This window comes from Sciurus vulgaris, assembly GCF_902686455.1.
Source record: "Sciurus vulgaris genome assembly, chromosome: 15".
In the NCBI taxonomy this organism is placed as follows: Eukaryota; Metazoa; Chordata; class Mammalia; order Rodentia; family Sciuridae; genus Sciurus; species Sciurus vulgaris.
In genome coordinates, this window is record NC_136476.1 from 25,574,357 (window position 1) to 25,602,350 (window position 27,994).

Sequence of the window (27,994 nt, forward strand, 5' to 3'; positions counted from 1 at the left end):
CAAATTAGTATGTAGCTGCAGACAAACTCTTTTAACTTGTAGGAACTAGGGGGATATTGTTATTTATCAACTGTACTTGAGAAATCATCTTGGGAACTAGCTTTAGACAACCAAGATGACTGAAGAGAATTTGAAATAGAGTGGTGACAAATATTTAAAATATTTATTTATATATACATACATACTAGGTATTGAACTCAAGAGTGCTTTATCACCAAGCTAAGTCCCCAGCCCTTTTTATTTTGACAGGGTCTCGCTAAATTGCTGAGGCCAGCTTTGAACTTGTGATCCACCTGGCTCAAACTACTGAGTCTCTGGGTGCAGTGAGGCCTGCGCCACCTCACTCTGCTAAAATATTTCTATATTTAGAACTAGAACTAGGGGGCTTGGAGTGTAGCTAAGTGGTAGAGCACTTGTTTAGAAGGCTTAAAGCCCTGGGTTTGATCTTAACACCACCACCACCAAAAGAAAAAACTATATTGCAAATGTGAGAAAGGGGAAAATATACAAAAAGTTCAAACTTTATGTTGGTCATTGGCAAGAATGTCTTGCATGTGCTAAAGAAAAAGTTATATGCTGTTTTAATTTAGTTATCACTGAAGTCCTTGAGAGCCAGGATTTTCTAGTTGAAGATAAAAAGAAAAAACATATTCTTCAGTACCTCAAAAAAGTGTGTGTATACATAAATATATGTATGCAAATACCCTTCAGTGCTGAATTTGAACAGAAAGTGTTAATATGAACTCATATTTTGTTTGAATGTGTGTTGTACTCTTTATTTAAATTTTATACTTTCACGTGCTGGAAAAAATCAATGAACACTTATCAACTGAGATGTAATAAGCTTTTCTAATGCCAGATTGTGATCTTGAAATATTTTGCACTTAAAAAACCCAGGGTACTGACCTGGAAGCAGTATGGAGAATCCTCAGAAAACTTTATCCCACTCCTCGCTTTATACCCAAAGGACCTAAAATCAACAAACTACAGTAACACAGCCACATCAATGTTTATAGCAGCTCAGTTCACAATAGCTAGATTGTGGAACCAACCTAGATGCCCTTCAACAGATAAATGGATAAAGAAACTGTGGTATATATACATAATGGAATACTATTCAGCCATAAAGAAGAAGAATATTATGGCATTTGCAGATAAATGGATGGAATTGGAGAATATCATGCCAAGTGAAATAAGCCAAGCCCAAAAAACCAAAGGCCGAATGTTTTCCCTGATAAGTGGAGGATGATATATAATGGGGGTGGGGGAGTGGGGAATGAGAATAATGGGGGGACTTTAGAATATGTAGAAGGAAATGAGAGGGAGGTGGGTATGAAAAATGGTGGAATGAGACAGACATCATTACCCTTTGTACATGTATGATTACACGAATGGTATGAATCTACATTGTGTACAACCATAGAAACGAAATGATGTACCCCATTTGTGTATAATGAATCAAACTGCAGTCTGTAAAAAAATTAAAAGCCAAATAAAACAAAACCAGGGTATCTTGGAGATGGGGACTCCAGACTGAGGACAGAACATGTTCAAGATGAACCTAGAATATCTTATACAAATAACAAAGTCTACAAAGGCTGCTGAGTTCTTGTCAGTAGGGTTTAGGAGTCAGCTGGAAGCTCCTGTTGTCCAGTGAAGAAACAATTTGAACATTAATAAGGAGAATATAGTAGAGTGAATCACATCAACTATGTTTAAATCCATGAGTTCATAACAGTACAAAAACTTATTAGAGAACTGGTTTTTTAAAAACTGCCAAATACTAGAATAGCCAAAGCAATCCTTAGAAGAGTGAGGCAGGAGGCATCATAATACCAGACCTTAAATTACACTACGGGGCTATAGTAACAAAATTGGTATGGTATTGGCACCAAAACAAACATGAGCAGAATAGAAGACACAGAGACAAACCCACATAAATACAGTTATCTCATCCTAGACAAAGGTGCCACAAACATATGTTGGGGAAAAGATAGCCTCTTCAACAAGTGGTGCTGGGAAAACTGGAAATCCATATGTAGTAGAATGAAATTTAATCCCGCTCTCTCACCCTGCATGCAGATTAACAACTCTTAATTGGATCAAGGACCTAGACGTTAGACCAGAACTCCTGAGCCTGCTAGAGGAAAATGTAGGACCAAATCTCCCATCATGTCAGCTTAGGAACTGACTTCCTCAACAGGACTCCTAAAGTGTAAGAAGTAAATCAAGAATCAATAATGGGATGACAGTAAACTAAAAAGTTGCTTCCCAGCAAAGCAACCAAGAGTGTGAACAGAGAGTCTACAGAATGGGAGAAAATCTTTGCTACCTGCACCTCAGAGCATTAATCTCCAGGGTATCCAAAAAACTCAATACACACACACACACACAAAATCCAGTCAATAAATGGGCAAAAGAACTGAACAGGCACTTCACAGAAGTAGTACACAGGGCCAAAAAATATATGAAAAAATAGCAATTAAAGGAATGTAAATTAAAACTCTCCTAAGATTCCATCTTACTCCAGTCAGAATGGCAGTTATCAAGAATACACATAACAAATGTTGGCAAGGTTGTGGAGGAAAAGGTACATTCATACATTGCTGGTGGGACTGCGTATTGGTGCAACCACTGTGGAAAGCAGTTTGGAAATTCCTCAGAAAACTTGGAATGGAACTATCATTTGACCCAGTTATCTCACTCCTCAGCATATACCCAAAGGACTTAAAATCAGCATACTGCACTGATGAAGCTACCTCAATGTTTATAGCAACTCAGTTCACAAGCTAAGCCATGGAACCAACCTAGGTGCTGTTGAACAGATGAGTGGCTTAAGAATATGTGGTATGTAGACACAGTCATAAAGAAGATGAAATTATTGCATTTGCCTGTAAATGGATGGAACTGGAGACTATCATGCTAAGTGAAATGCTAAGCCATGCTAAGCCAGTGCCCCAAAATCAAAGACTGAATATTCTTTCTGATGTGTGGATGCTGACTCACAATAAGTGGAGTGGGGAAGAGTAGAAGTTCATTGGATTTATATAAAGGGGAAGGAAGGGAGGATGGGAATGGGAAAAATAGAATAAATTGGATAGCACTTTCCTATATTCATATATGAATACCTGAACAGTAAAACTCCATATCATGTACAACTGTAAGAATGGGATTCTAATTAGATTGTTATGCTCCATGTATGTATACTATGTCAAAATACACTCTACTACCTAAAAAGAGCAAATTAAAAAACCTGAATGAAAATATTTCTTAAGCATCTATTTTACACATTTTGGTATATTAAACTAATATAAAGAAAAAAAGTAATTTACAAAAAAAAAACCCTACCAAATAAGCATTTAACTGCCTTTTATATGAACTATACCAGTGGATCATCAAATATTGAAAAATATTTCCTTTTAAAGTTTCTCAAATTATTCAGCAAGTAAATGATAAAGGAAATAATACAACTAAAATGTCAATATTTTTAGCCTCCAATGAACTAATCCAGGCATTGAGCATCAGTGGCTACTGTCATGATGGGGGGAAAAAAATCAACCACTTCCAAATGGAAAGAGACCTATAAAATAGCTTACCAAAATATGAACCTAAATCCAGTGAAGCCTTGTGTGAGGGCTGACATTTTAATTTTTTTGTAAAGGGCATGAGAGTAAATAGTTTAATTTCTGTGGTTCATATGCTCTCTTGTCAGAACTATTTAACTCTGCCATTGTAGCATGAGATAACCATTGATGATAGATACATAATCAAGTTGTTATAGTTAAGTTCCAATAAAACTTCATTTACAAAAACAGTGGGCCAAGATTTTTTGACCTCTTCAGATCCAGCTCCTAATATACAGACATATAGATGACCCAAAAAAGTTGGTTCAGCTACACTTTGGGAATGCAAGTTTCAAAATCACGACTAAGAAATTATTGGATACATGTTTTGGGTTCTTCAACAAATTATAAGGAAGAGAGTAATGGTTTTGGGATTTATAGATTAGCCACTTTTAAAACTCCGGCAAAGCTACACTGTAGGTGTAGGGAGATAGGTGACAAGACTGAAGAAAAATTAAGGTAAATGTAACTCATGGGATGGTATGAAGATGTCATTGATTAGGGCCTGTTCAGGACTTCACAGATAGTTGACAGTTCTATCTTCTCTGATAGCTGCTTATAAAGGATATGCACATTACAGTTGGTTTAACCATTTATATAGCTTTCTGCATTTGTGTGTATTTGACATTAAAAGTTTTGAAGGGATGGGGAAGTCTCCAAGGAAATGCTAACCAAAAAAGAAAGAAATGTGTAGGCATGATGCAGACTGCAATACTAGAAGAAGAAACATTTCATAAAATGATTTAGAATTCTTAAATCTGTATGCACCTAATAATGTATCTTCAGAAATAGCAAAAGCCAATAGAATAAAAGGAGAAATGCACAAATTCACATTAGTAGTATGAAACTTGAAGAAACATGCAAATAGGTATAAACTGAGACAATTACAGCTTTGTATTTTAAAGATTTTGTTTTTGAGAAGCAATCATCTTATTTTTGCCCAGAAATTTACTGTACTTATTAGAAATATGTTGAAATACTTCATTTTAATTGGCAGGGTAATTTTTCCTTAATGCTAAATTTACAAGATAGCTACTTCTTCCCAAGTAACCTAAGTAATGAAGTCTCTGAATTTTTTTTCCTGATTATACCCTAAAGTTATAACTATGAATATTAAGTAATCACTGTTGGACTCTTCCTACTATGATAAATCATAATATATAGTGATTGGACTAACTACAATCTCAATATGTAAATGGACAAAATTCAGTTTCCACACTGATTTCTAATTAATATTTGCACATGGTTTAGGTTTTGTCAGTAGAAGTTAACCTTTCTTCCTTTTTTAAACAGAGGTTCTGAAGGTACATTAAATGACTGCAGAGTAATATTTGTAGATGAAATCTTCAAGATCGAGAAGCCTGGAGCGCATCCTATTTCATTTGCAGATGGAAAGTTTTTAAGTATGTATTTTCTTTTGAATTTAGATTGCATGTATACTTGGAAATTTGTTTTTACTGACAAGTGGATAACTTGGAGGAATTAGAAGACATAAATTTATTTTTAAGATGACAGAGAAGGAATTCCTTCCAATAAAAGAATCTAAGTTTTTCTGAGTATTGTCAATTGACTTCTCAAATGTATATCAATTTGCATTCTCAACAACAGGTTCTAGTTTTTCCAATTCCTTATCAATACTGAACATTTAAAATTTTTTTCTAATAGGATTAAAGACCCCAAGTATCAATTTGTCTCTCTTTGGATGGAATTAAGAATTTTTCCTAAGGTCTTGCCCAGAGTTTCTCAAGCTTTCTTGGTTCATTAATGTCTCAGTAATTTTTTCATGGCATCTGTAGGCCAAAAGAAACACTGAACTGTTCCATTTATTAAGTTATTTTGTTCAACAAATTATATTTCTCTCTGGTGCCCTGTGAGTTCATTACATGGGTCAAACTAGTGCATATGTGGAAAACTGTGGATCAATATGTATATAATTTAGGGCGTGGTTTTGTTTTTGTTTTTTGTAGTGCTGTGTATTAAACCCAAGGCTTTACGTATACTAAGCAAGCCCTCTACCACTGAGCTACATCCCCAGCACTTTATTTATTTATATATATATATATTTTTTTAAAGTGTGTTTAGTCTTTTTTTATTTTTTATTTTTTTAGTTGGCAGTGGACCTTTATTTTCTTTATTTATGTGCGGTGCTGAGAATCGAACCTAGTGCCTCGCATGTGCTAGGCCACTGAACCCCAACCCCAACCACTTTTTGTATTTTATTTTGAGATAGGGTCTCAATAAGTTGCGAAGGCTAGTCTTGAACTTGGAATCCTCCTGACTTGCCTAAGTCACTAAAAATACAGATATGTGCCATCATGCCCAGTTACAAGAAAGATTTTAAGGCAAAAGTATATATTGCCAGAATGTAGCTCAATAGTACAGCACTTGCCTCACATGTGCAGTGCCCTGGGTTCAATCCTCAGCCTTGAAAAAAGTATACAAAAATAAAAAGTAAATATTATCATCCTGTTTAGAGGTTATTAGATTTTCCCTGAATTATGTTTGGGCCTCATCCTTGAAATTTTAATGTAGTAAGTGTAGGGTGAGACTCAGGCTTTTATTTTTAAAAGTCTCACATTTGATTATCTCTTTTGGTTCCTTTCATTTAAAAAAGTGTATACTAGCTGGGTGCAGTGGCACATACTTGTACTTACTATACTTTTCTTCTTGACAGGGAAAAATGACCCTGAATGTGACCTGTGTGGTGGAGATCCAGATAAGAAATGCCGTACATGCTCTTGTCATAAATGTGGTGAGAAGCGTGACCCCAACATGCAGCTGCTGTGTGATGAATGTAATATGGCCTATCATATTTACTGCCTGACTCCACCTTTGGATAAAGTCCCAGAAGAAGAATACTGGTATGATCATCAGGGTTTATTATTGTTGTTTTTGCTTTATAAAGAATCAAATGTAAAATATGTATTTGAATTACCAAAAGTGTATTTCTAAAGATAAATGGTGTGTAGTAAAGTGCTTAAAATATTAAGAGACAAATGCTTACTTGGCATTGATACTTTATTAAATTACCATAGCAACTTCTGAACTGGTCTCTAGCTCCATATTTTAATTCCTCCAGTTTCTTTTCCAGTATGGAGTCTGTGTTCTTTCAAAAATGCAAATCTGATTGTTACTACTTTGCTTCAAAGGCTTTTTGTGCCTACAGAACCCTGCATGACATTATCTCATTGCTTTTTCAGCTGTATCACTACTTTCCTCTCCCATTTTCCCAAATACTGTACACTCTAGCTAGATTAAATATCTTCCAACTCCTTAAATAAGTCATGTTCTTTTTCATATCTGGGTTTTTACACTTGACACATTTTCTTCTTGGAAGTATTTTCCTCTTATGCTTAGGTTCAGATGGTATCATACTTAAACTTTTCACTTAAATATGACATTTTCCAATAAGACTTTTTGGATGCTTCCCCCTTCCAACTATGTTAGATGTTCCTGTTTTGTTCTGTAATCATACTTAATAACTATTATCTACTTAATATGCTTGACACTTAAAAAATGCTATCTATGGATGATTATATCTAATCCCATGAAGTTGATAAGTAGAAGAGGGCACCAAGTATGCTTTCCAGAACCTAAATGGTTTGACAAAACAAAAACAAAAAACAACCAATCAATAAATGGGATAATGATCAAAAGAGATATTTCTCAAAAGAAGAAATACAAATTGCCAACAAACATGAACTATTATTCAACATCCTTAGCAGTCAGGGAAATGCAAATCAAAACTACACTGAGACTTCATCTCCAGTTAGAATGACGATCAACAAGAATACAATAATTGCTGGTGAGGATGTGGGGGGAAGAATAATTATACATTGTTGGTGAGACCAAAAAGTAGTACAGCCACTTTAGAAAGCAACATGGAGATTACACAAAGGACTAGGAATGAAACTACCATATTTCCCAGCTATGCTACTTCTTGGAATTTGTCCAAAATAGATAAAATAAAAACAAACAAAAACCAACTAAAATCAGCATACTGCAGTGATAAAACATAACAATGTTTATAGTAGCACAGTTCACAATAGTCAAGTTATGAAACTGACCTAGGTGCCCATCAGCAGATAAATGGATAAAGAAAATGTGGTATATATACACACAAAGTTTTACTTGGCCATAAAGAAAAATAAAATTATTTCATTTACTGATAAATGGGTAGAGCTGGAGAATATCATGCTGAGTGGAATAAACAGACTCAGGGGTCATATGTTTTCTCTCATGTGCAAACTAGAAGAGGGAGAAAAGAAAAAAATATATATATGAAAATAGAAGGGAGACCAACAGAGGAAAAGAAGGGTATTGAGAGGGAGAGAGAAGGAAAAGGCATGGAGAAGTACTAGAAAACAAAATCTACTAAATTATAGTATGTCCATGTACAAATATGACACAGTGAGTCCTGCCATGTGTGTAATTAAAATAATAGAAGGGGGATCAGTAAAGCAAGGAAATGGGGAGTGAAAAGGAAGATACTGGGGAGTGAAATTGATCAAGTTATGTTTTGTGCATTATAAATATAGCACCATTACAAAGAAGTTTTAAAATACAGTTTTAAAAAGTGATTAGAGGAAAGACTGGGAAAAATGTGCCCAAAGTGGTGCTGGGGATTGAACCCAGGGCCCTGTGCATGCGAGGTGGGCACTGTACCAACTGAGCTATATCCCCAGCCTCAATAATGAACTTTTTAATACCATATTGAGGAGTTGTTATTTTTTTTAACTATATGCCATATTACTGTCATTGAGGGTTTTTTAAAAAGTAATGGATATGACAGGTAGAAATACCGATGTCACAAGCATATAACCAGTATCAACATGAAGAACAGATTGTTCTCCTGGTCTTAGCCTATTTGGAAAGGAGTTGCTGTGTTATGACAGAGACTGGAGGGATGAAAGAAAGGGAAAAAGAATATAACTTCTTCCTATCACAGTAGCTTGCATGGTCATACTCTAAATTTTACCATTGCTGCTAACTCTATTTCCAAAGTCTCATATTTTTCTTCCCTCTTGTTTCAGTGGATAGTTTGTTTCTGCTTCTCTAAAATGGAAATGGAAACCCTTCTACCTGACCTCAAGCTACATATCTTTTTGCTTTTCCAGGATCTTCGTTCCTGCAATTAGTTCCTTTCCTGAATTGCTATTACTAGATCACATCACATCTTTAGCATCCTAGAGCCTCTTGAGTCTTCAAAACACACAAAACCCCTCTCTTGATTCCATTTTTATCTGGATTTCCATCTGCCTACCCTTTTTCTTACTCCATTTATAGAAAAGCTTCTCCAGAGCTATCCTCACTGATTGTTTTCATTTTCTCTCCTCCCATTTCACACCTCACAGCACTCCATTCTGGCTTTCCTTCCCACTGTTCCTATGTGTACTTATGTAGGTTTTATAGATATTTTCTGTTTATAAACATGGTGGTCACTTCTCAGGCCTCTTTATTGCTGAGCTGGTTACTCTGTTTTTATAGATTCTATCATGTTACATGATCCTGATTTTTTCATCCACTTCATTGGCCTTTCCTTTTTAGTTTCTCATTTCCCCCTCACCTACTAGATTTCAAGAGTTCACCTAAAGCACTGCCTCCTTATTTTTTCTCTATGCTCGCTTCCTTGATGACCTCATCCAGTCGTGAGATTTTAAAATACCAAGCTAATAATTTTGAATTTTTGTTTTGAAATCTAATCTCTGAGTTTATATTCCTATACCCATTTGCCTACTTGACCACTGTTACAAAATTAGTCCAAATGGAGATTTGATTTTCACAAACACTTCCCCTAAAATCCTGCCCTTCCCCCAGTCTTTGGTAAGTAGTACTGTCATCCACTTGTTCATACCAAAAGCTAAACTTCACCCTTGATTATTCTTTTGCCCCTCCGCTACTCTACATCTAATATATTAGTAAATTTTGTTCTCTAGAATCTTTCTTTTTATGAGCCCCCCATCCCATTCCAAACCACCACTTCATCCCTGACGAGGATATGTATCTGTTGTGTGGTTCAGTGTTTGGTCCAGAACCATTGATTCTTTTTATTTTTGTTTTAATTATAAGAATTTTGAATGAGTAATGTCTGTTCTTGGGGTTAGTGATGAGGTTAGAGTTCTTGATGTCATTTGAATCTCATCATTTTGTCTGACTTTTTGAACTGTATTTGAGGATTTTTAACATTAAATATTTAAGTTCTCTAAAAGAATGACAGGAATATTTTTACAGCAGTCTAGTCATATAAATATTTTAAGAAGTTCAATGCCAGCTGAAACTCTGTAATATAACCCCCCCCCAATTCATCTTAAAACTTATTCTAAACTAGAAAGGCCATTATTCTGTTACTGACCTTAATATGGTATTATCAAAATTCATTTGTTCTTTTTTTTCTTTTAAAGGTATTGTCCTTGCTGTAAAACTGATTCCAGTGAGGTTGTAAAGGCTGGTGAAAAACTCAAGATGAGTAAAAAGAAAGCAAAGATGCCATCTGCTAGTACTGAAAGCCGGAGAGACTGGGGCAGGGTAAAGAAGAAATTCCTCTTTTTCCTAGTAGCAAGTTATAGTATATAATGAATGTTTTGATACCAATAGTAGTAATGATATAAAAGGTTAAACAATATAATTGTTACTATCAGCAATACTTAAATTACATAAATAGTTGATTTTCTGTTTTATTCACATATTGTCTTTCATTAAGATTTAATATAATTGATTTCTCACACAGATCATTTTGTGACTTTATAGGGAATGGCTTGTGTTGGTCGTACAAAAGAATGTACTATTGTCCCCTCTAATCATTATGGACCTATTCCTGGAATTCCTGTTGGATCAACTTGGAGATTTAGAGTTCAGGTATGTTTTTTAAATTGGCTTAGATGAAAGGGTAAAATTGGATATAGTTAAAATGGAATTAAGGTTAACAATCAAAAGAAAATGTTAACAATCTATTGATTAACCTTGCTAGTAGCACATGGTATTCATTTGTTAGAATGAAAGATTTTCTTTGGGTTGTATGCTCTTCTTCAGAGGTTGACAGACAGGAACATACACCACAGACTTAGTGATGAACTATGCTTTCGTATTACATTGTTTTACTCTTTTTTTTTTTATTGTAAACAAATGGGATACATGTTGTTTCTCTGTACATGGAGTAAAGGCATACCATTTGTGTAATCATAAATTTACATAGGGTAATGTTGTTGGATTCATTCTGTTATTGTTTCCCTTCCCCCTCCACCCTTGCCACCCTCTTTTCCCTCTATACAGTCCTTCCTTCCTCCATTCTTGCCCCCCTCCCTAACCCTAACTCTAACCCTAACACTAACCCCTCCCTCCCCCCATTATGTGTCATCATCCACTTATCAGCAAGATCATTTGTCCTTTGGTTTTTTGAGATTGGCTTATCTCAGCATGATATTCTCCAATTTCATCCATTTGCCTGCAAATGCCATAATTTTATCATTCTTTATGGCTGAGTAATATTCCATTGTATATATATACCACAGTTTCTTTATCCACTCATCAATTGAGGAGCATCTAGGTTGGTTCCACAGTCTGGCTATTGTGAATTGAGCAGCTATGAACATTGATGTGGCTGTATCTCTGTAGTATGCTGATTTTAAGTCCTTTGGGTATAGGCCAAGGAGTGGGATAGCTGGGTCAAATCGAGGGTCCATTCCAAGTTTTCTAAGGAATCTCCACACTGCTTTCCAGAGTGGCTGTACTAATTTGCAGCCCCACCAGCAATGTATGAGTGTACCTTTCTCCCCACATCCTCGCCAACACCTGTTGTTGCTCGTATTCTTGATAATCGCCATTCTAATTGGGGTGAGATGGAATCTTAAGGTGGTTTTGATTTGCATTTCTCTTATTACTAGAGATGTTGAACATTTTTCCATATGTTTGTTGATTGCTTGTAGATCTTCTTCTGTGAAGTGTCTATTCATTTCCTTAGACCATTTGTCGACTGGATTATTTGAATTCTTGGAGTAGAGTTTTTTGAGTTCTTTATATATTCTGGAGATTAGTGCTCTATCTGAAGTATGATTGGCAAAGATATTCTCCCACTCTGTAGGCTCTTTCTTCACATTGCTGATAGTTTCCTTTGCTGAGAGAAAGCTTTTTAGTTTGAATCTATCCCAGTGGTTGATTCTAGCTTTTATTTCTTGTGCTATGGAAGTCCTGTTAAGGAAGTCTGGTCCTAAGCCGACATGTTGAAGATCTGGACCTACTTTTTCTTCTATAATCTGCAGGGTCTCTGGTCTGATTCTGAGGTCCTTAATCCATTTTGAGTTTAGTTTTGTGCATGGTGAGAGATATGGGTTTAGTTTCATTCTGTTGCATATGGATTTCCAATTCTCCCAGCACTATTTGTTGAAGAGGCTATCTTTTCTCCATTGCATATTCTTGGCACCTTTGTCTAGTATGAGAAAATTGTATTTATTTGGGTTTGTGTCCGTGTCCTCTATTCTGTACCATTGATCTACCTTTCTATTTTGGTACCGATACCATGCCGTTTTTGTTACTATTCCTTTGTAGTAGAGTCGAAGATCTGGTATTGCAATACCCCCTGTTTCACTCTTCCTGCTAAGGATTGCTTTAGCTATTCTGGGTTTCTTATTCTTCCAGATGAATTTCATAATTGCTTGCTCTATTTCTGTAAGGTACATCATTGGGATTTTAATTGGAATTGCATTGAATTTGTATAGCACTTTAGGTAATATGGCCATTTTGACAGTATTAACTCTTCCTATCCAAGAACATGGAAGATCTTTCCATCTTCTAAGGTATTCTTTAATGTCTTTCTTTAGTGTTGTATAGTTCTCATTGTAGAGGTCTTTCACCTCTTTTGTGAGATTGATTCCCAAGTATTTTATTTTTTTCGAGGCTATTGTGAATGGGGTAGTTTTCCTAATTTCTCTTTCTGAAGATTCATCACTTATGTATAAAAATGCATTGGATTTATGAGCATTGATCTTGTAACCTGCTACTTTACTAAATTCACTTATGAGTTCTAAGAGTTTTCTGGTGGAATTTCCATGTTCCTCTAAATATATAATCATGTCATCAGCGAACAGGGATAGTTTGAGTTACTTTCCAATTCGTATCCGTTTAATTTCTTTGGTTTGTCTAATTGCTCTGGCTAGAGTCTCAAGAATGATGTTGAATAGAAGTGGTGAAAGAGGGCATCCCTGCCTTGTTCCAGTTTTTAGGGGGAATGCTTTCATTTTTTCACCATTTAGAATGATATTAGCCATGGGCTTAGCATAAATGGCCTTTACAATGTTAAGGAATGTTCCCACTATCCCAATTTTTCTAGTGTTTTGAGCATGAAGGGGTGCTGTATTTTATCAAATGCTTTTTCTGCATCTATTGAAATAATCATGTGATTCTTGACTTTAAGTCTATTAATATGGTGAATTACATTTATTGATTTCCTTATGTTGAACCAACCTTGCATCCCTGAGATAAAACCCACTTGATCATGGTGCACTATCTTTTTAATACGTTTTTGTATGCGATTTGCTAAAATTTTGTTGAGAATTTTTGCGTCGATGTTCATTAAGGATATTGGTCTGAAATTTTCTTTCCTTGATGAGTCTCTGTCTGGTTTAGGTATCAGTGTGATATTGGCTTCATAGAATGAGTTTGGGAGGGTTCCCTCCTCTTCTATTTTATGGAATACTTTGAGAAGTATTGGAATGAGCTCTTCTTTAAAGGTTTTGTAGAACTCGGCTGAGAACCCATCTGGTCCCGCACTTTTCTTTGTTGGTAGGCTTTTGATGACTTCTTCTATTTCAGTACTTGAAATTGGTCTATTTAAATTGTGTATGTCCTCCTCGTTCAATTTAGGCAATTCATATGACTCTAGAAACCTGTTGATGTCTTCGAAATTTTCTATTTTGTTGGAGTATAGATTTTCAAAATAGCTTCTAATTATGTTTTGTATTTCAATCGTGTCTGTTGTGATATTTCCTTGTTCATTCCGAATTTTAATGATTTGGGTTTTCTCTCGTCTTCTCTTTGTTAGTGTGGCTAAAGGTTTATCAATTTTGTTTCTTTTTTCGAAGAACCAACTATTTATTTTGTCAATTATTTGTATTGTTTCTTTTGTTTCAATTTCGTTGATTTCAGCTCTGAGTTTAACTATTTCCTGTCTTCTACTACTTTTGGTGCTGGTCTGTTCTTTTTCTAGGGCTTTGAGCTGTAGTGTTAGGTCGTTTATTTGTTGAGTTTTACTTCTTTTATTAAATGCGCTCCATGAAATAAATTTCCCTCTAAGTACTGCTTTCATAGTGTCCCAGAGATTTTGATGTGATGTTTCTTTGTTCTCATTTACCTCTAAGTATTTTTTAATTTCCTTCCTAATATCTTCTGTTATCCATTCATCATATAATAGCATATTGTTTAATCTCCAGGTGTTGGAGTAGTTTCTGTTTTTTACTCTTTCATTTATTTCTAATTTCAATCCATTATGATCTGATAGACTACATGGTAGTGTCTCTATCTTCTTGTATTTACTAACATTAGCTTTGTGGCATAATATATGGTCTATTTTAGAGACGGATCCATGTGCTGCTGAGAAGAAAGTGTATTCGCTCTTGGTTGGATGGTATATTCTATAAATGTCCGTTAAGTCTAAATTATTGATTGTGTTATTGAGATCTATGGTTTCTTTGTTTTGTTTGGAAGATCTATCCAGTGGTGAGAGAGGCTTGTTAAAATCACCTAGTATTATTGTGTTATGGTCTATTTGGTTTCTGAAATTGAGAAGGATTTGTTTGACATACATGGATGAGCCACTGTTTGGGGCATAGATGTTTATGATTGTTATATCTTGCTGATTTATGCTTCCCTTAAGCAGTATGAAATGACCTTCTTTATCCCTTCTGACTAACTTTGGCTTGAAGTCCACATTGTCTGAAATGAGGATGGATACCCCAGCTTTTTTGCTGAGTCCATGTGCATGGTATGTTTTTCCCCATCCTTTTACCTTTAGTCTATGGGTATCTTTTTCTATGAGGTGAGTCTCTTGTCGGCAACATATTGTTGGATCTTTCTTTTTAATCCGATCTGCCCGTCTATGTCTTTTGATTGATGAATTCAGGCCATTAACATTCAGGGTTATTATAGAGATACGATTTGGTTTCCCGGTCATTTGGTTCATTTTTTAAATTTTATTTATTTATTTGTTTGACACAACTTGGTTCCTCCTTTATTTGACAATTCATTTAGGATAATTCCTCCCTTTGCTGATTTGCTTCTTTGTTTTTCATCTCTTCCTCATGGAATATTTTGCTGAGAATGTTCTGTAGTGCTGGCTTTCTGTTTGTAAATTCTTTTAGCTTTTGTTTATCATGGAAGGATTTTATTTCATCGTCAAATTTGAAGGTAAGTTTTGCTGGGTATAAGATTCTTGGTTGGCATCCATTTTCTTTCAGGGCTTGAAAAATGTTGTTCCAGGCCCTTGTAGCTTTTAGGGTCTGGATTGAAAAATCTGCTGATATCCGTATTGGTTTCCCCCTGAATGTAATTTGATTCTTTTCTCTCACAGCCTTTAAAATTCTGTCTTTATTTTGTATGTTAGGTATTTTCATTATAATGTGCCTTGATGTGGGTCTGTTATAAATTTGTGTATTTGGAGTCCTATAAGCCTCTTGAACTTGATTTTCCATTTCATTCTTCAGATTTGGAAAATTTTCTGATATTATTTCATTGAATAGATTGTTCATTCCTTTGGCTTGTTTCTCTAGGCCTTCCTCAATCCCAATAATTCTTAAATTTGGCCTTTTCATGATATCCCATAGTTCTTGTAGATTCTATTCATGATTTCTTACCATCTTCTCTGTTTGTTCAACTTTGTTTTCAAGGTTAAATATTTTGTCTTCAATGTCTGAGGTTCTGTCTTCCAGGTGTTCTATCCTACTGGATATGCTTACTATGGAGTTCTTAATTTGGTTTATTGTTTCCTTCATGTGAAAGATTTCTGTTTGTTTTTTTTTCATTATCTCTAACTCTTTATTGAAATGATCTTTTCTTCCTGTATTTGCTCTTTTAACTGTCGATTGGTGCGATCATTCAGTGCCTGCATTTGCTCTTTCATCTCATCATTCAGTGCCTGCATTTGCTCTTTCATATCATCGTTTGCTTCCCTGATCATTTTAATTATGTACATTCTGAACTCCTTCTCTGTCATTTCTTCTGCCATGCTGTCATTGGGTTTTATTGATATATCATCTAGATTTGTTTGCGGCATTTTCTTTCCTTGTTTTCTCATATTGTTCAGGTATCAGTGGACCGCTGAGATATTGCAGATTTCCTCTATTGACTTACAATGTCCCTGAAGATTTCTATATATATCCCCTCTTAGCCTTCAGTAGGCTGAAGTCTTAGAGGAAGTTGATAATGCGGTGCTCCACAAGGAAGCTGCCTCTCTAGGGGTGGTGGCCTTCAGGTGGGGTATATTCCCTGCTCGTGGGCAGAGGTGCCTCCACTTGTTGACCAATGGTCATCCAAAGGGGACCTAGGCTGCGGGCTGAGGCAAGGCCTGTTTGGGCCTGTGTCTCTGGTTTTACCGTCCTTTTGGGGAAACCTCACCTGGCAGGGAAGACTCACCTGGTGGGGAGGTCTAGTTGGTCAGTTCCCCTCCTAGAGGTTCCCCTCAATTTACAGCTACCGCCTGGGCTGGGCTGCCTTCCTCTGCAAAGTTCCCAGGGGCCCGGCCCTACCTCCTTGGCCTGGGAGCCTCACCCTTCGCAGATGAATCTCCTTAGGCTGCCCCTCCTCAGAGAATCTGCCCGCAGTCCTGGAACCTTCGCTGCGCCCCTAAGCGTGTCTCTGTGGGGCTCTTCCACCAAGAAGCCTCCTAGATCCTGGGACCCTGCTGTGCACCTAATCGCCTGGCTATGCGGCCCCTCTTCTGAGCAGCCACCTGGGGTCCCATACAATCGCTCTGAGTCCCAGAGACCCGACACACACCTCTTCCTCCAGACAGCCGCCCAGTATTCCGGTGCGGTCACTAGGAGTCCAAGCAACTCACTGCGTGCTTCCTTCCACCAACCACCCGTAGCCGTGGGCAATCGATCTCTCTGAGTCGATATGACCCTTCCTCCTCCTCCTCCAGGTAACCCCCCGGGTGTTCAGGAGCAGTCACTCTGAGTGGCTGTGAATCCACATGACCCGCTGCACACATCCTCTGGGCAACCGCCCGGAGCTCTGGTGTGGCCACTCGAGACCAAGCGACCCACCGAGCTTCTCCTCCAGGCAGCCCCCCTGTGTTCAGGAGCAGTCACTTTAAGTCCAAACAACTCACCACTCGCCTTTTCCTCTGAGCAGCCGCCTGGAGCTCTAATGCAGTCACTGCGAGTCCAAACGACCCGCCACGCACCTCCTCCCCCTCCTCCTACTCCTCCGGGCAGGCCCTGGTGTTCAGAAGTGTTCTGAGTCCAAATAGCTCGCCGCACGGCTCTCCTCTGGCAACCGCCTGTAGCTCTGGTATAGTCACTCCAAATCCAAGCGGCCACGCTCCTCCTCCTCCTCCATAGGGCAGGCCCAGGTGTTCTGAGTCCACATAGCTCTCCTCGCCGCTTCTCCCCCGGGCAGCCACCGGAGCCCCAGTGGTTGCTCCGAGTCCACGCACTGTGCTGAGCGGCCTCCTCTCTGATGCTCCCAGTTGTCCGAGTTCACTGCTCCAGCGGGGGGAGGGGCATCTCACCGGGCAGCTCTACTTCACAATGTTTCCTGCGTTCAGGGACTACTGTCCCATCCGGGACGCCTCCCCAACGGGAGAGACTCACCCGGCTGCTTTGAGTTGGTCCCAAGTCTCTCAATATTTCCTCTTTTGAATCCTGAGTCCTGGAGCAACATGAAATGCAGCCACCCTCTAGGCCACCATCTTGAAAACGAGTCTCTTTTGTTAGATTGATTCCCAAGTATTTTATTTTTTTCAAAGCTATTGTGAATGGGGTAGTTTTCCTAATTTTTCTTTCCAAAGATTCATCACATATGTATAAAAACACATTGGATTTATGAGCATTGAACTTATATCCTGCTGCTTTACTGAATTCACTTATGAGTTCTAAAAGTTTTCTGGTGCAATTTCCTGGTTCCTCTAAGTATATAATCATATCATCAGCAAATAGGGATAGTTTGAGTTCTTCTTTTCCTATTCGTATTCCTTTAATTTCCTTGGTCTGTCTAATTGCTCTGGCTAGAGTTTCAAGGATGATATTGAATAGAAGTGGTGAAAGGGTGCATCCCTGCCTTGTTCCAGCTTTTAGGGGGAATGCTTTCAGTTTTTCACCATTTAGAATCATATTGGCCATGGGCTTTGCATAGATGGCCTTTACAATGTTAAGGAATGTTTCCACTATCCCTAGTTTTTCTAGTGTTTTGAGCATGAAACGGTGCTATATTTTATCAAATGCTTTTTCTGCATCTATTGAAATAATCATGTGATTCTTGACTTTAAGTCTATTAATATGGTGAATTACATTTATTGATTTCCTGATGTTGAACCAACCTTGCATCCCTGAGATGAAACCCACTTGATCATGGTGCACTATCTTTTTAATATGTTTTTGTATGTGATTTGCTAAAATTTTGTTGAGAATTTTTGTGTCGATGTTCATTAAGGATATTGGTCTGAAATTTTCTTTCCTCAATGTGTCTGTCTGTTTTATATATCAGGGTGATATTGGCTTCATAGAATGAGTTTGGGAGGGTTCCCTCCTCTTCTATTTCATGGAATACTTTGAGGAGTATTGGAATGAGCTCTTCTTTAAAGGTTTTGTAGAACTCGGCTGAGAACCCATCTGGTCCCGGACTTTTCTTTGTTGGTAGGCTTTTGATGACTTCTTCTATTTCAGTCTTGAAATTGTTATTTAAATTGTGAATGTCCTCCTCATTCAGTTTAGGCAATTCATATGTCTCTAGAAACCTGTTGATGTCTTCGAAATTTTCTATTTTGTTGGAGTATAGATTTTCAAAATAGCTTCTAATTATGTTTTGTATTTCAATCGTGTCTGTTGTGATATTTCCTTGTTTATCCCGAATTTTAGTGATTTGGGTTTTCTCTCGTCTTCTCTTTGTTAGTGTGGCTAAGGGTTTATCAATTTTATTTTTTCAAAGAACCAACTATTTATTTTGTCAATTATTTGTATTGTTTCTTTTGTTTCAATTTCGTTGATTTCAGCTCTGAGTTTAACTATTTCCTGTCTTCTACTACTTTTGGTGCTGGTCTGTTCTTTTTCTAGGGCTTTGAGCTGTAGTGTTAGGTCGTTTATTTGTTGAGTTTTACTTCTTTTATTAAATGCGCTCCATGAAATAAATTTCCCTCTAAGTACTGCTTTCATAGTGTCCCAGAGATTTTGATGTGATGTTTCTTTGTTCTCATTTACCTCTAAGTATTTTTTAATTTCCTTCCTAATATCTTCTGTTATCCATTCATCATATAATAGCATATTGTTTAATCTCCAGGTGTTGGAGTAGTTTCTGTTTTTTACTCTTTCATTTATTTCTAATTTCAATCCATTATGATCTGATAGACTACATGGTAGTGTCTCTATCTTCTTGTATTTACTAACATTAGCTTTGTGGCATAATATATGGTCTATTTTAGAGACGGATCCATGTGCTGCTGAGAAGAAAGTGTATTCGCTCTTGGTTGGATGGTATATTCTATAAATGTCCGTTAAGTCTAAATTATTGATTGTGTTATTGAGATCTATGGTTTCTTTGTTTTGTTTGGAAGATCTGTCCAGTGGTGAGAGAGGCGTGTTAAAATCACCTAGTATTATTGTGTTATGGTCTATTTGGTTTCTGAAATTGAGAAAGATTTGTTTGACATACATGGATGAGCCACTGTTTGGGGCATAGATGTTTATGATTGTTATATCTTGCTGATTTATGCTTCCCTTAAGCAGTATGAAATGACCTTCTTTATCCCTTCTGACTAACTTTGGCTTGAAGTCCACATTATCGGAAATGAGGATGGATACTCTAGCTTTTTTGCTGAGTCCATGTGCATGGTATGTTTTTCCCCATCCTTTCACCTTTAGTCTATGGGTATCTTTTTCTATGAGGTGAGTCTCTTGCAGGCAACATATTTTTGGATCTTTCTTTTTAATCCAATCTGCCAGTCTATGTCTTTTGATTGATGAATTCAGGCCATTAACATTCAGGGTTATTATAGAGATACGATTTGGTTTCCCGGTCATTTGGTTCATTTTTTAAATTTTATTTATTTATTTGTTTGACACAACTTGGTTCCTCCTTTATTTGACAATTCATTTAGGATAATTCCTCCCTTTGCTGATTTGCTTCTTTGTTTTTCATCTCTTCCTCATGGAATATTTTGCTGAGAATGTTCTGTAATGCTGGCTTTCTGTTTGTAAATTCTTTTAGCTTTTGTTTATCATGGAAGGATTTTATTTCATCGTCAAATTTGAAGGTAAAGTTTTGCTGGGTATAAGATTCTTGGTTGGCATCCATTTTCTTTCAGGGCTTGAAAAATGTTGTTCCAGGCCCTTGTAGCTTTTAGGGTCTGGATTGAAAAATCTGCTGATATCCGTATTGGTTTCCCCCTGAATGTAATTTGGTTCTTTTCTCTCACAGCCTTTAAAATTCTGTCTTTATGTTGTATATTAGGTATTTTCATTATAATGTGCCTTGGTGTGGGTCTGTTGTAATTTTGTGTATTTGGAGTCCTATAAGCCTCTTGAACTTGATTTTCCATTTCATTCTTCAGATTTGGGAAATTTTCTGATATTATTTCATTGAATAAATTGGATTTGCCATTTAGAGAAAAAGAGACAGAACAGACTTATTTTTACCGTAGTTAGTGAGGTGGAGAAAGCAAGTAGCCCCATCTCCTGCTGAAGTGTCGGGTGTTTTCAAGGTCTAAGCCTTTCCAGGTTCTGTTGCTCTTATGAACTTCTTGTTGGCTTTTAAAGTGCCATCTTTCTCATGCTCACTGTGCAAGCTTGAATTTCAGCTTCCTTTATTTGACTAAGAACAGTCTTATGACAAAAAGATAAATTATAATACCTTTCTAAGGGAGTTTGAAACAAAGAAGTAACACTTGTTTCAGTGAGGCAGAATTCAAGATGTATGAGAAAAAGCAGAAGGCCATTGAAATAGAATAGCATCACTAAGCTAGAATATTTGAATAACATCAAATAGTTTTGGTATAAGCATATAGTTTCCATGAAGGAGATGCAGGAGATACAGCTTGGAAAATAGAAGCCAGATTGAGAGAGGTTGATTGACATGCTTAACTTGGGCTGGATAATGTGAGACCATTTAATATATTCTGAAGAAGTTAAAAATCAGACTCAATTCTTCTAAAAAGGATCATTCTGTTTATGATAGATACAATGGGTTTGAAGTTTGTTTATCATAAATACAGTGGGTTTGAATAACCAAACTGGAGGCAGTGAAAAAGGGTCTATTATAAGCATTCCTGCCTCAAACTGAGGTTGCACAATTGAAATAGAAAAATAAAAAAGATGGATTTAAGGGATTTAGAAGGTAAATCTTTGTGAGTCCCTGTAACCCAATGGTTTGGGGGAATACAGGAGAAGTATGAGGTTTAGAATGATTTGACAAACTGGATAGGGAATAATTGAAAAGATGATAAAGAGGGAAAAGTTCCTTTTTAACTGAGTTGAGCTGGGAGTTCCAGTTACAAAAGAAGATCATTATTTAATAGTTAATATGAAACTCAGAATTCTAGGCCTACTCATTTTAGGCTTATCGCTCAGTGCTTTTAGGGGTTTGGGGAGAAGAACTAAAGTGAAAAAGCAAAAGATCCAACTCTGGGTGAGACATGGCTCTTGGATTTTCAATGTCCAATAATATATAAGAAAGAATTTTCTAAATATAACTCAACTGTTCAGAGGTAATGTGGACTCATTTTACTTATCTTATAGGTGAGCGAAGCAGGCGTTCATAGGCCCCATGTTGGTGGAATTCATGGTCGCAGTAATGATGGGGCTTATTCTCTTGTCCTGGCTGGTGGATTTGCAGACGAAGTAGTAAGTCATGATATGACCTTTTCTTTAGAATCTGTCTTGATTATTCAGCAAAATACAAAATTTTTGTCTAGGCTACAACAAAAACTGTCTATTTAAAAGCATTGTTTTTATATTGAAGCAATCAGTTGTATACAGTTGTATACAGTTGGCAGTATCTAATCTTTACATGTACACACACACACACATTTGCATTTGTAACTGAATATTCTGAGGATACTACATTCTCAATGGAACTCAGTTTTTAAAAATTAAACTTACTACTTTGAGATAATTGTAGATCACAATAATTAATTGTAGCATTAGAAATAATGCAGTCATCCTGTGCCCTCCATCCAGTTTCCTCCTGTAGTGACATTTTACAAAACCGTGTGCAGCACAGTATCACAACCAGGATATTGACATTGACACAGTAAGGATGCTGAACATTTTTATCACAATTTCCATTGTCTTGTTGCCCTTTTATAGTTATACTAGATCCTCAAGCTCTCCCACACCCCTGATAACCATTAATCTGCTCCTCATTTTTATGATTTTGTCACTTCAGAAATTTTTACAAATGGGGCTATGGATGTACCTCAGTGATGGAGCATTTGCCTGGCATATACCAGGCCCTTGGTTTAATCAACAGCATCATGGGGGGGAAAGTTTTTTATTTTTAATAAATGAAATCTTGTAGTTTGTAACCTTTGGTACTGACTTTCTTCCCTTAAGATGATTCTCCAGAGATTTTGACATGTCAATAGTTCATTCCTTTTTATTGCTGAATACTAGTCCATGGTATAAATGTACCACCATTTGACCATTCACCTGTTGAAGAATTATCTGGATTACTTCCAGTTTTTAGCTATTATGGATAAAATTGTAGTAAACATTTGTGTACAGTTTTTCTGTAAGCATAAATCCTTATTTCTTGGGATAAACAAGAAGTACAATTCTTGTCAAGAAGTACAATTCCAAGGTCATGTGATTGTTGCATGTTTATTTTCAAAAGATTGCCAAACTTTTGAATTTTACCTCAATAAAGCTATGAGAGAAAAAGAAAGATTGTCAAACATTTTACAATCCATGTAAATGGTACATTGTGTACCATTTTACATTCTTATCAGCAAGGTATATGTGATTAAATTTCTCTGCATCACACCAGCATTTGCTGCTTTTGCTACTTTTTATTTTAGCCACAATGATAGGTGTATAGTTTATCTCATTTTTAGGATTTTGGGGGGATTGAACCCAGAAGCATTTTATCACTAAGCTATATCCCTAGCCACTGCCAGTGCTGTCCCGCTTTTCCCCCCTTTTTTTCTTTTTTTTTTTTTTTTTTTTTTTTGTTGTTGTTGTTGAAACAGGATCTCAGTATTGCCGAGGCAGGCCTTGAATTTGAGATCCACCTGCCTTAGCCTCCAAAGCACCTGGGATTACAGGTACATGCCACTTTGCCCTGCAGTTTTTCTTATTTTAATTTGTATTTCCCTAATGGCTGATGATGTTGAACATCATTAATTGGCTATTTGTCATCTCTATAGCTTCTTTGGTAGTGTAGTTCTTCAGGTTTTTTGCCCATTTTTAAATTAGATTATTTGGTTTCTTGCTGTTCAACCTGTATTTTCTCCCAGTCTGTTTTATTTGCTTGCCTTCATGGGATGTTATGATGCATTAGAGTAGCTATAGAGCACAGTTATGGTGTGCTTTTAGACAAAAATAGAAAAGCTTGCCAGCTTTCTAATAGGCAAATTTAGCAGCATATTTATATTAACATGGCAGAGGAAACTAAAAATGGAAATATTCATTAGTCATTTGCATACTTCTTTAATATACATGTTCTGAAGCTATATCTTCATCAGAGGTAGTGCTGATGTTATGTAGTATATTAAAGTCTTTAGAACTTTTTGAACTCTGTAATAAAACCAACTAGAAATGGAATCTCTTTAGCATTTATTTTTTAACATCTGGGAAGTTATATTTGATCTGGACTCTGACATTTGTTGTGTATGAAACTTTGGGCAAATTATTTAACTCCAGTAAACTTCCCCATATGTCAAGTAGAAAAAATAGTAACATTTTATATTAAAAAGAGGGTTATATGAAATTATGTAGTCCTGGAAACATAACAAGGACTCAGATGGTAATTATATTCTCTGTAGAAGAAGCTTATCTTAACGATATGAAGCAAACTCTACATGTAAAGCTAAAAATGAGTACCACGTTTAAGTGGAAGAATGGTGTTTCTATTTCCTTTTTTTTTCTTTTTTTTATTGTAAACAAATGGGATACATGTTGTTTCTCTGTACATGGCGTAAAGGCATACCATTTGTGTAATCATAAATTTACATAGGGTAATGTTGTTTGATTGTTATTTTTTCCCTTCCCCGCACCCCTCCCACCCCTCTTTTCCCTCTATACAGTCCTTCCTTCCTCCATTCTTGCCCCCTCCCTAACCCTAACTCTAACCCTAACACTAACCCCTCCCTCCCCCCATTATGTGTCATCATCCACTTATTAGCGAGATCATTCGTCCTTTGGTTTTTGGAGATTGGCTTCTCTCGCTTAGCATAATATTCTCCAATTTCATTCATTTGCCTACAAATGCCATAATTTTATCATTCTTTATGGCTGAGTAATATTCCATTGTATATATATATACCACAGTTTCTTTATCCATTCATCAATTGAAGGACATCTAGGTTGTTTCCACAATCTGGCTATTGTGAATTGAGCAGCTCTATTTCCTTTTTTTTCTCCATTTTTGGAATATAGTTACTAGTTGAACACTAAAATATTTGTGGAGAAATGAACTGTTATTATCTGTGTTAAATATTTAATTCTGAGTCTGTTAAATGTAAAGAATACTTTATTTTAGGACTGAGATGACATACAGACTTAGTTTGCCTCCTTAGATGTACCTGCAGATATTAATGCATAAGTGTTTTCAACCTTTTGCTCTATTATAGGCAAGGAATAGATGAGGGAAACTTAAATAAGCTTTTCTCATTCAAGAGAAATTTTGTTCTGAAACCTTGAATTTGGTGTAACTTTCATGTAACCAGTGATCTTTGTTCTGTTTGGATGAATGGACATGAAATTCTTGAGTATCTGTTGGTAAACTAGTTAATATTGAGTCTAGTAACTTGAGAATTAATCAAATGCTAGTTTTTGTGTCCCGTGTTTGGGTGACCTTACTTGAAAAATGAGGACCCTAAAAAGTGATCTGCCTCTTCTCAGTTGTTTTGAAAAGTAGTTTACTCAGCAATCAAAAAACTCTGGAGCCACACTGTTTGGGGTTTGTGTCCTGGAGCCATCTCTTCCTAGCTCTGTAGCCTTAAGCGTGTTATGGTACCTTTCTCTGATCTGTAAAATGAAGTTTACACACTAAGCTCATAGGCTTGACCTGAAGGTTAAATTAATTACATGTAAAGTGCTTATTAACCCCACATACACAGTAAGTGTATGCAAGGTAGGCATTATCAGTTGTAGTGGTACCCAGTTTTGCAGGCATGAAAAGGGTATTGTTGAAGAGAAACTGGCCAAAAAATGAAGTTCTATTCTATGTAGACTTGAATTAAAGAATCATTAATAGTATCTGGGAAAAGTATTGTTGTTTTAATTGTGCTTTAAGATAGTTTATCTGATTATGGGGGATGTTGAGAAGATTAAGATGAATGTCTTCTATGTGATAAGATTGATGGTAGGAATGGGAACATGCAGCTGCTTCAACAACTTGAAAGAAGAGAGACTGGGAAATTGCATTACTCTGGGGCAGCATCATGTCCCTTGTGAAGAGACAGCTTTTTTTTCTGTGAGCTCTTCCTAGGCAGCAGCCTCATTTAGGCTCCTGCTAGGAGCACAAGTTAGTGGATCATGGACTTGGAGATGCAACAAATTTAGGCTGATAATATTTCCTTAGGAAAAATAGTCTCAAATAATGTTGGCTGAACTCTTGAGAATCTGGCAAATCTTTTGATTCCTCTGATAATATAAAGTTGTTTTTGTTATAATCATTGAATTACAGATGAGTTAATATTACAGAATTTCAACTCTTATTTTTGATCCTTATTTTTTATATCATTTTTGATTATTTGGTTTTTTGTTGCCTGAGGAACTATCAGAAATATGTTTGTAATCCCAGCTATTCAGAAAGCTGAAGCAGGAGGATTGCACTTCGGATCAGGCTCAGTAGCAAAAACTGTCTCTAAAAATAAAAATTAAAGGACTGGGGATATAGCTCGGTGGTAGAGCACCCCTGAATTCAATCCCCAGTACTGAAAATGTAAATAAAATTAATTTTTTTTAAAAATGAGACAATTTTTAAAAAGGGGTTCTAGATACACTCACTAGAATTCCTTCAATTATAATATACACTAAAGATGAAATTCCTCGATGTCTTATTTTCTTTAAATAGAGACCTCAATATTCATCAACAAAAAGTGAATTCAAGGGTTTTGGACCAGTAAAAACACTTTTAAAGCACGGGGTTTTAGTTAGGCTTTTAATCCAAAGGAAAAAAGCCAGGGTTGTATAATTGACCTCATAGCAAGTACAAATTTAGTACAGAAAATGATAAAAACATCAGGAAAAACACCAATTAAAGTGATTTTGCATTAAAGAAAAATCAATATTTAGATAGTGTTGATAGAATTAGTTGTCTGATGCTGGATGTGGTGGAGTATGTCTATAATCCCAGTGACAACACCTTGGAAGGCTGAAGCAGGATGATCACAAGTTTGAGGCCAGCATTGGCAATTTAGCAAGACTCTGTTTCAAAAATGGGGGGGCAGAGGTGCTGGGATGTAGCCCAGTGGTAGAACAACTCTGGGTTCAATCCCCAGCACCCCCCAAAACAGTTGTGTACTGATAGTTACTTTACTTTTCTCAACTTCTTTTGAGTTAGCGACTTAGTAATACACTATAAATTTTTAGCTACTACAGAAATAATTGTGCAACTGGTTGGTATAATATCCTCTTTTGGTATTTTTCTTTTACATGTAGTAGATATTAAATACTTCTTTAATTTTTAAATTAATTTCCAAGTTTTTTAATAGTAAAATGATTATTTTGCCTGACTGTATTACAGATGAACTCAGAGTATGAAATGTAGAAAATGAATTATTGGAATTCTAATATGAAGTTTTAAGATAAACTTGCCTCCTAAAATTTTTTAATACCAACATTAGAATGTCAATATTTGTCACCAAGTTTTAGGCATGGTATAGATGACAGCTGTGAATTCAGTTATGGAGTATTTGTGAAAGTGGTACTGTTCTATAAAGACTCTAAGGACTGAGGGTGTAGCTCAGAGCATTTGTCTAGCATGGGCAAGGCCCTGTGTTCAATCCCCAGCACCACAAAAATAAAAGCCAGATATGGTGGGACCTGTAGTCCCAGCTACTTAGAAAACTGAAGGAGAAGTGTTGTAAGTTTGAGGCCAACTTGGGCAATTTAGCAAGACCCTTTCTCAAGATAAAATAAAAAGGGCTGGGGGTCTAGCTCAGTGGTGTAGCACTTGCCTAGCAGATGTAAGACCCTGAGTTCAACACCCTGTGTTGTGCAAAAAAAAAAAAAAAAAGTTAGTATTGATATGTTTATTAACATTGAACTAAATGAACTGATATTTCCAGCCCATAGGACCTTGTCTTGTAACATTCTATAGATATTTGACTACATACATAACTTGAGAATAACCATGTTTGGAGATGTTGGAAGTTAGAACTTAAAAGTGAAACTTTAAATCAAGTGGTATAACTTGACGATGTACTACACACAAGATTGCATTTGAATTTTGCGTTATTTTGATAGACCACAAGAGAACATGTCAGTTCATAATATTCTAACCAAACATTCTAACTCTAAAAAGAGAATTGGTGGAATATACTTGAGTTTAAGTATCTTAATGTAAAAATCTTCTCCTATAGGACCGAGGTGATGAATTCACATATACTGGAAGTGGTGGTAAAAATCTTGCTGGTAATAAAAGAATTGGTGCACCATCAGCTGATCAAACATTAACAAACATGAACAGGTACTATTATAAAGATGTTTAGAATTTGGATGTTGTATGAAAATTTGATTGTAGGGTCATTACTTATAATTTATGCTACAGGGCATAAAGATTTGAAATTAAAGTTTCATTGTCTGTATAATTGTAAACATTCTTATTTCTTCGTACTGTTAATTTTCAAATGGCATAATTCCAAGTCTTACTTAATACATGTGTTGTACATTTTTTAAAAAATGTTGATACCTTTAAAGGAAAGGAACCTATATAATTTAAATGAAATTGAAGACAAGGTGGCTTGTTTACTGTCCTGTAAGCTAAAATAAAGTGATGTTCTATTCAAC

At 36.3% G+C, this 27,994-nt stretch overlaps 1 protein-coding gene and 1 long non-coding RNA gene across 5 annotated transcripts in view; one reads left to right on the top strand and one right to left on the bottom strand.

Annotated features, from left to right (window-relative positions):
- UHRF2 (ubiquitin like with PHD and ring finger domains 2) overlaps nt 1-27,994 on the top strand; it is a 91,383-nt gene that overhangs the window by 49,973 nt on the left and 13,416 nt on the right. For all 4 annotated transcript variants that reach the window (XM_079113046.1, XM_079113044.1, XM_079113045.1 and 1 more), the window contains 6 exons: nt 4,917-5,026; nt 6,298-6,484; nt 10,025-10,148; nt 10,371-10,478; nt 21,557-21,661; nt 27,568-27,674. In XM_079113046.1, coding sequence (XP_078969172.1) covers nt 4,917-5,026; nt 6,298-6,484; nt 10,025-10,148; nt 10,371-10,478; nt 21,557-21,661; nt 27,568-27,674 — 741 coding nt within the window. The remainder of the gene's footprint in view (nt 1-4,916; nt 5,027-6,297; nt 6,485-10,024; nt 10,149-10,370; nt 10,479-21,556; nt 21,662-27,567; nt 27,675-27,994) is intronic.
- LOC306645380 overlaps nt 1-27,994 on the bottom strand; it is a 268,819-nt gene that overhangs the window by 22,247 nt on the left and 218,578 nt on the right. The gene's annotated exons all lie outside the window — the stretch shown is intronic.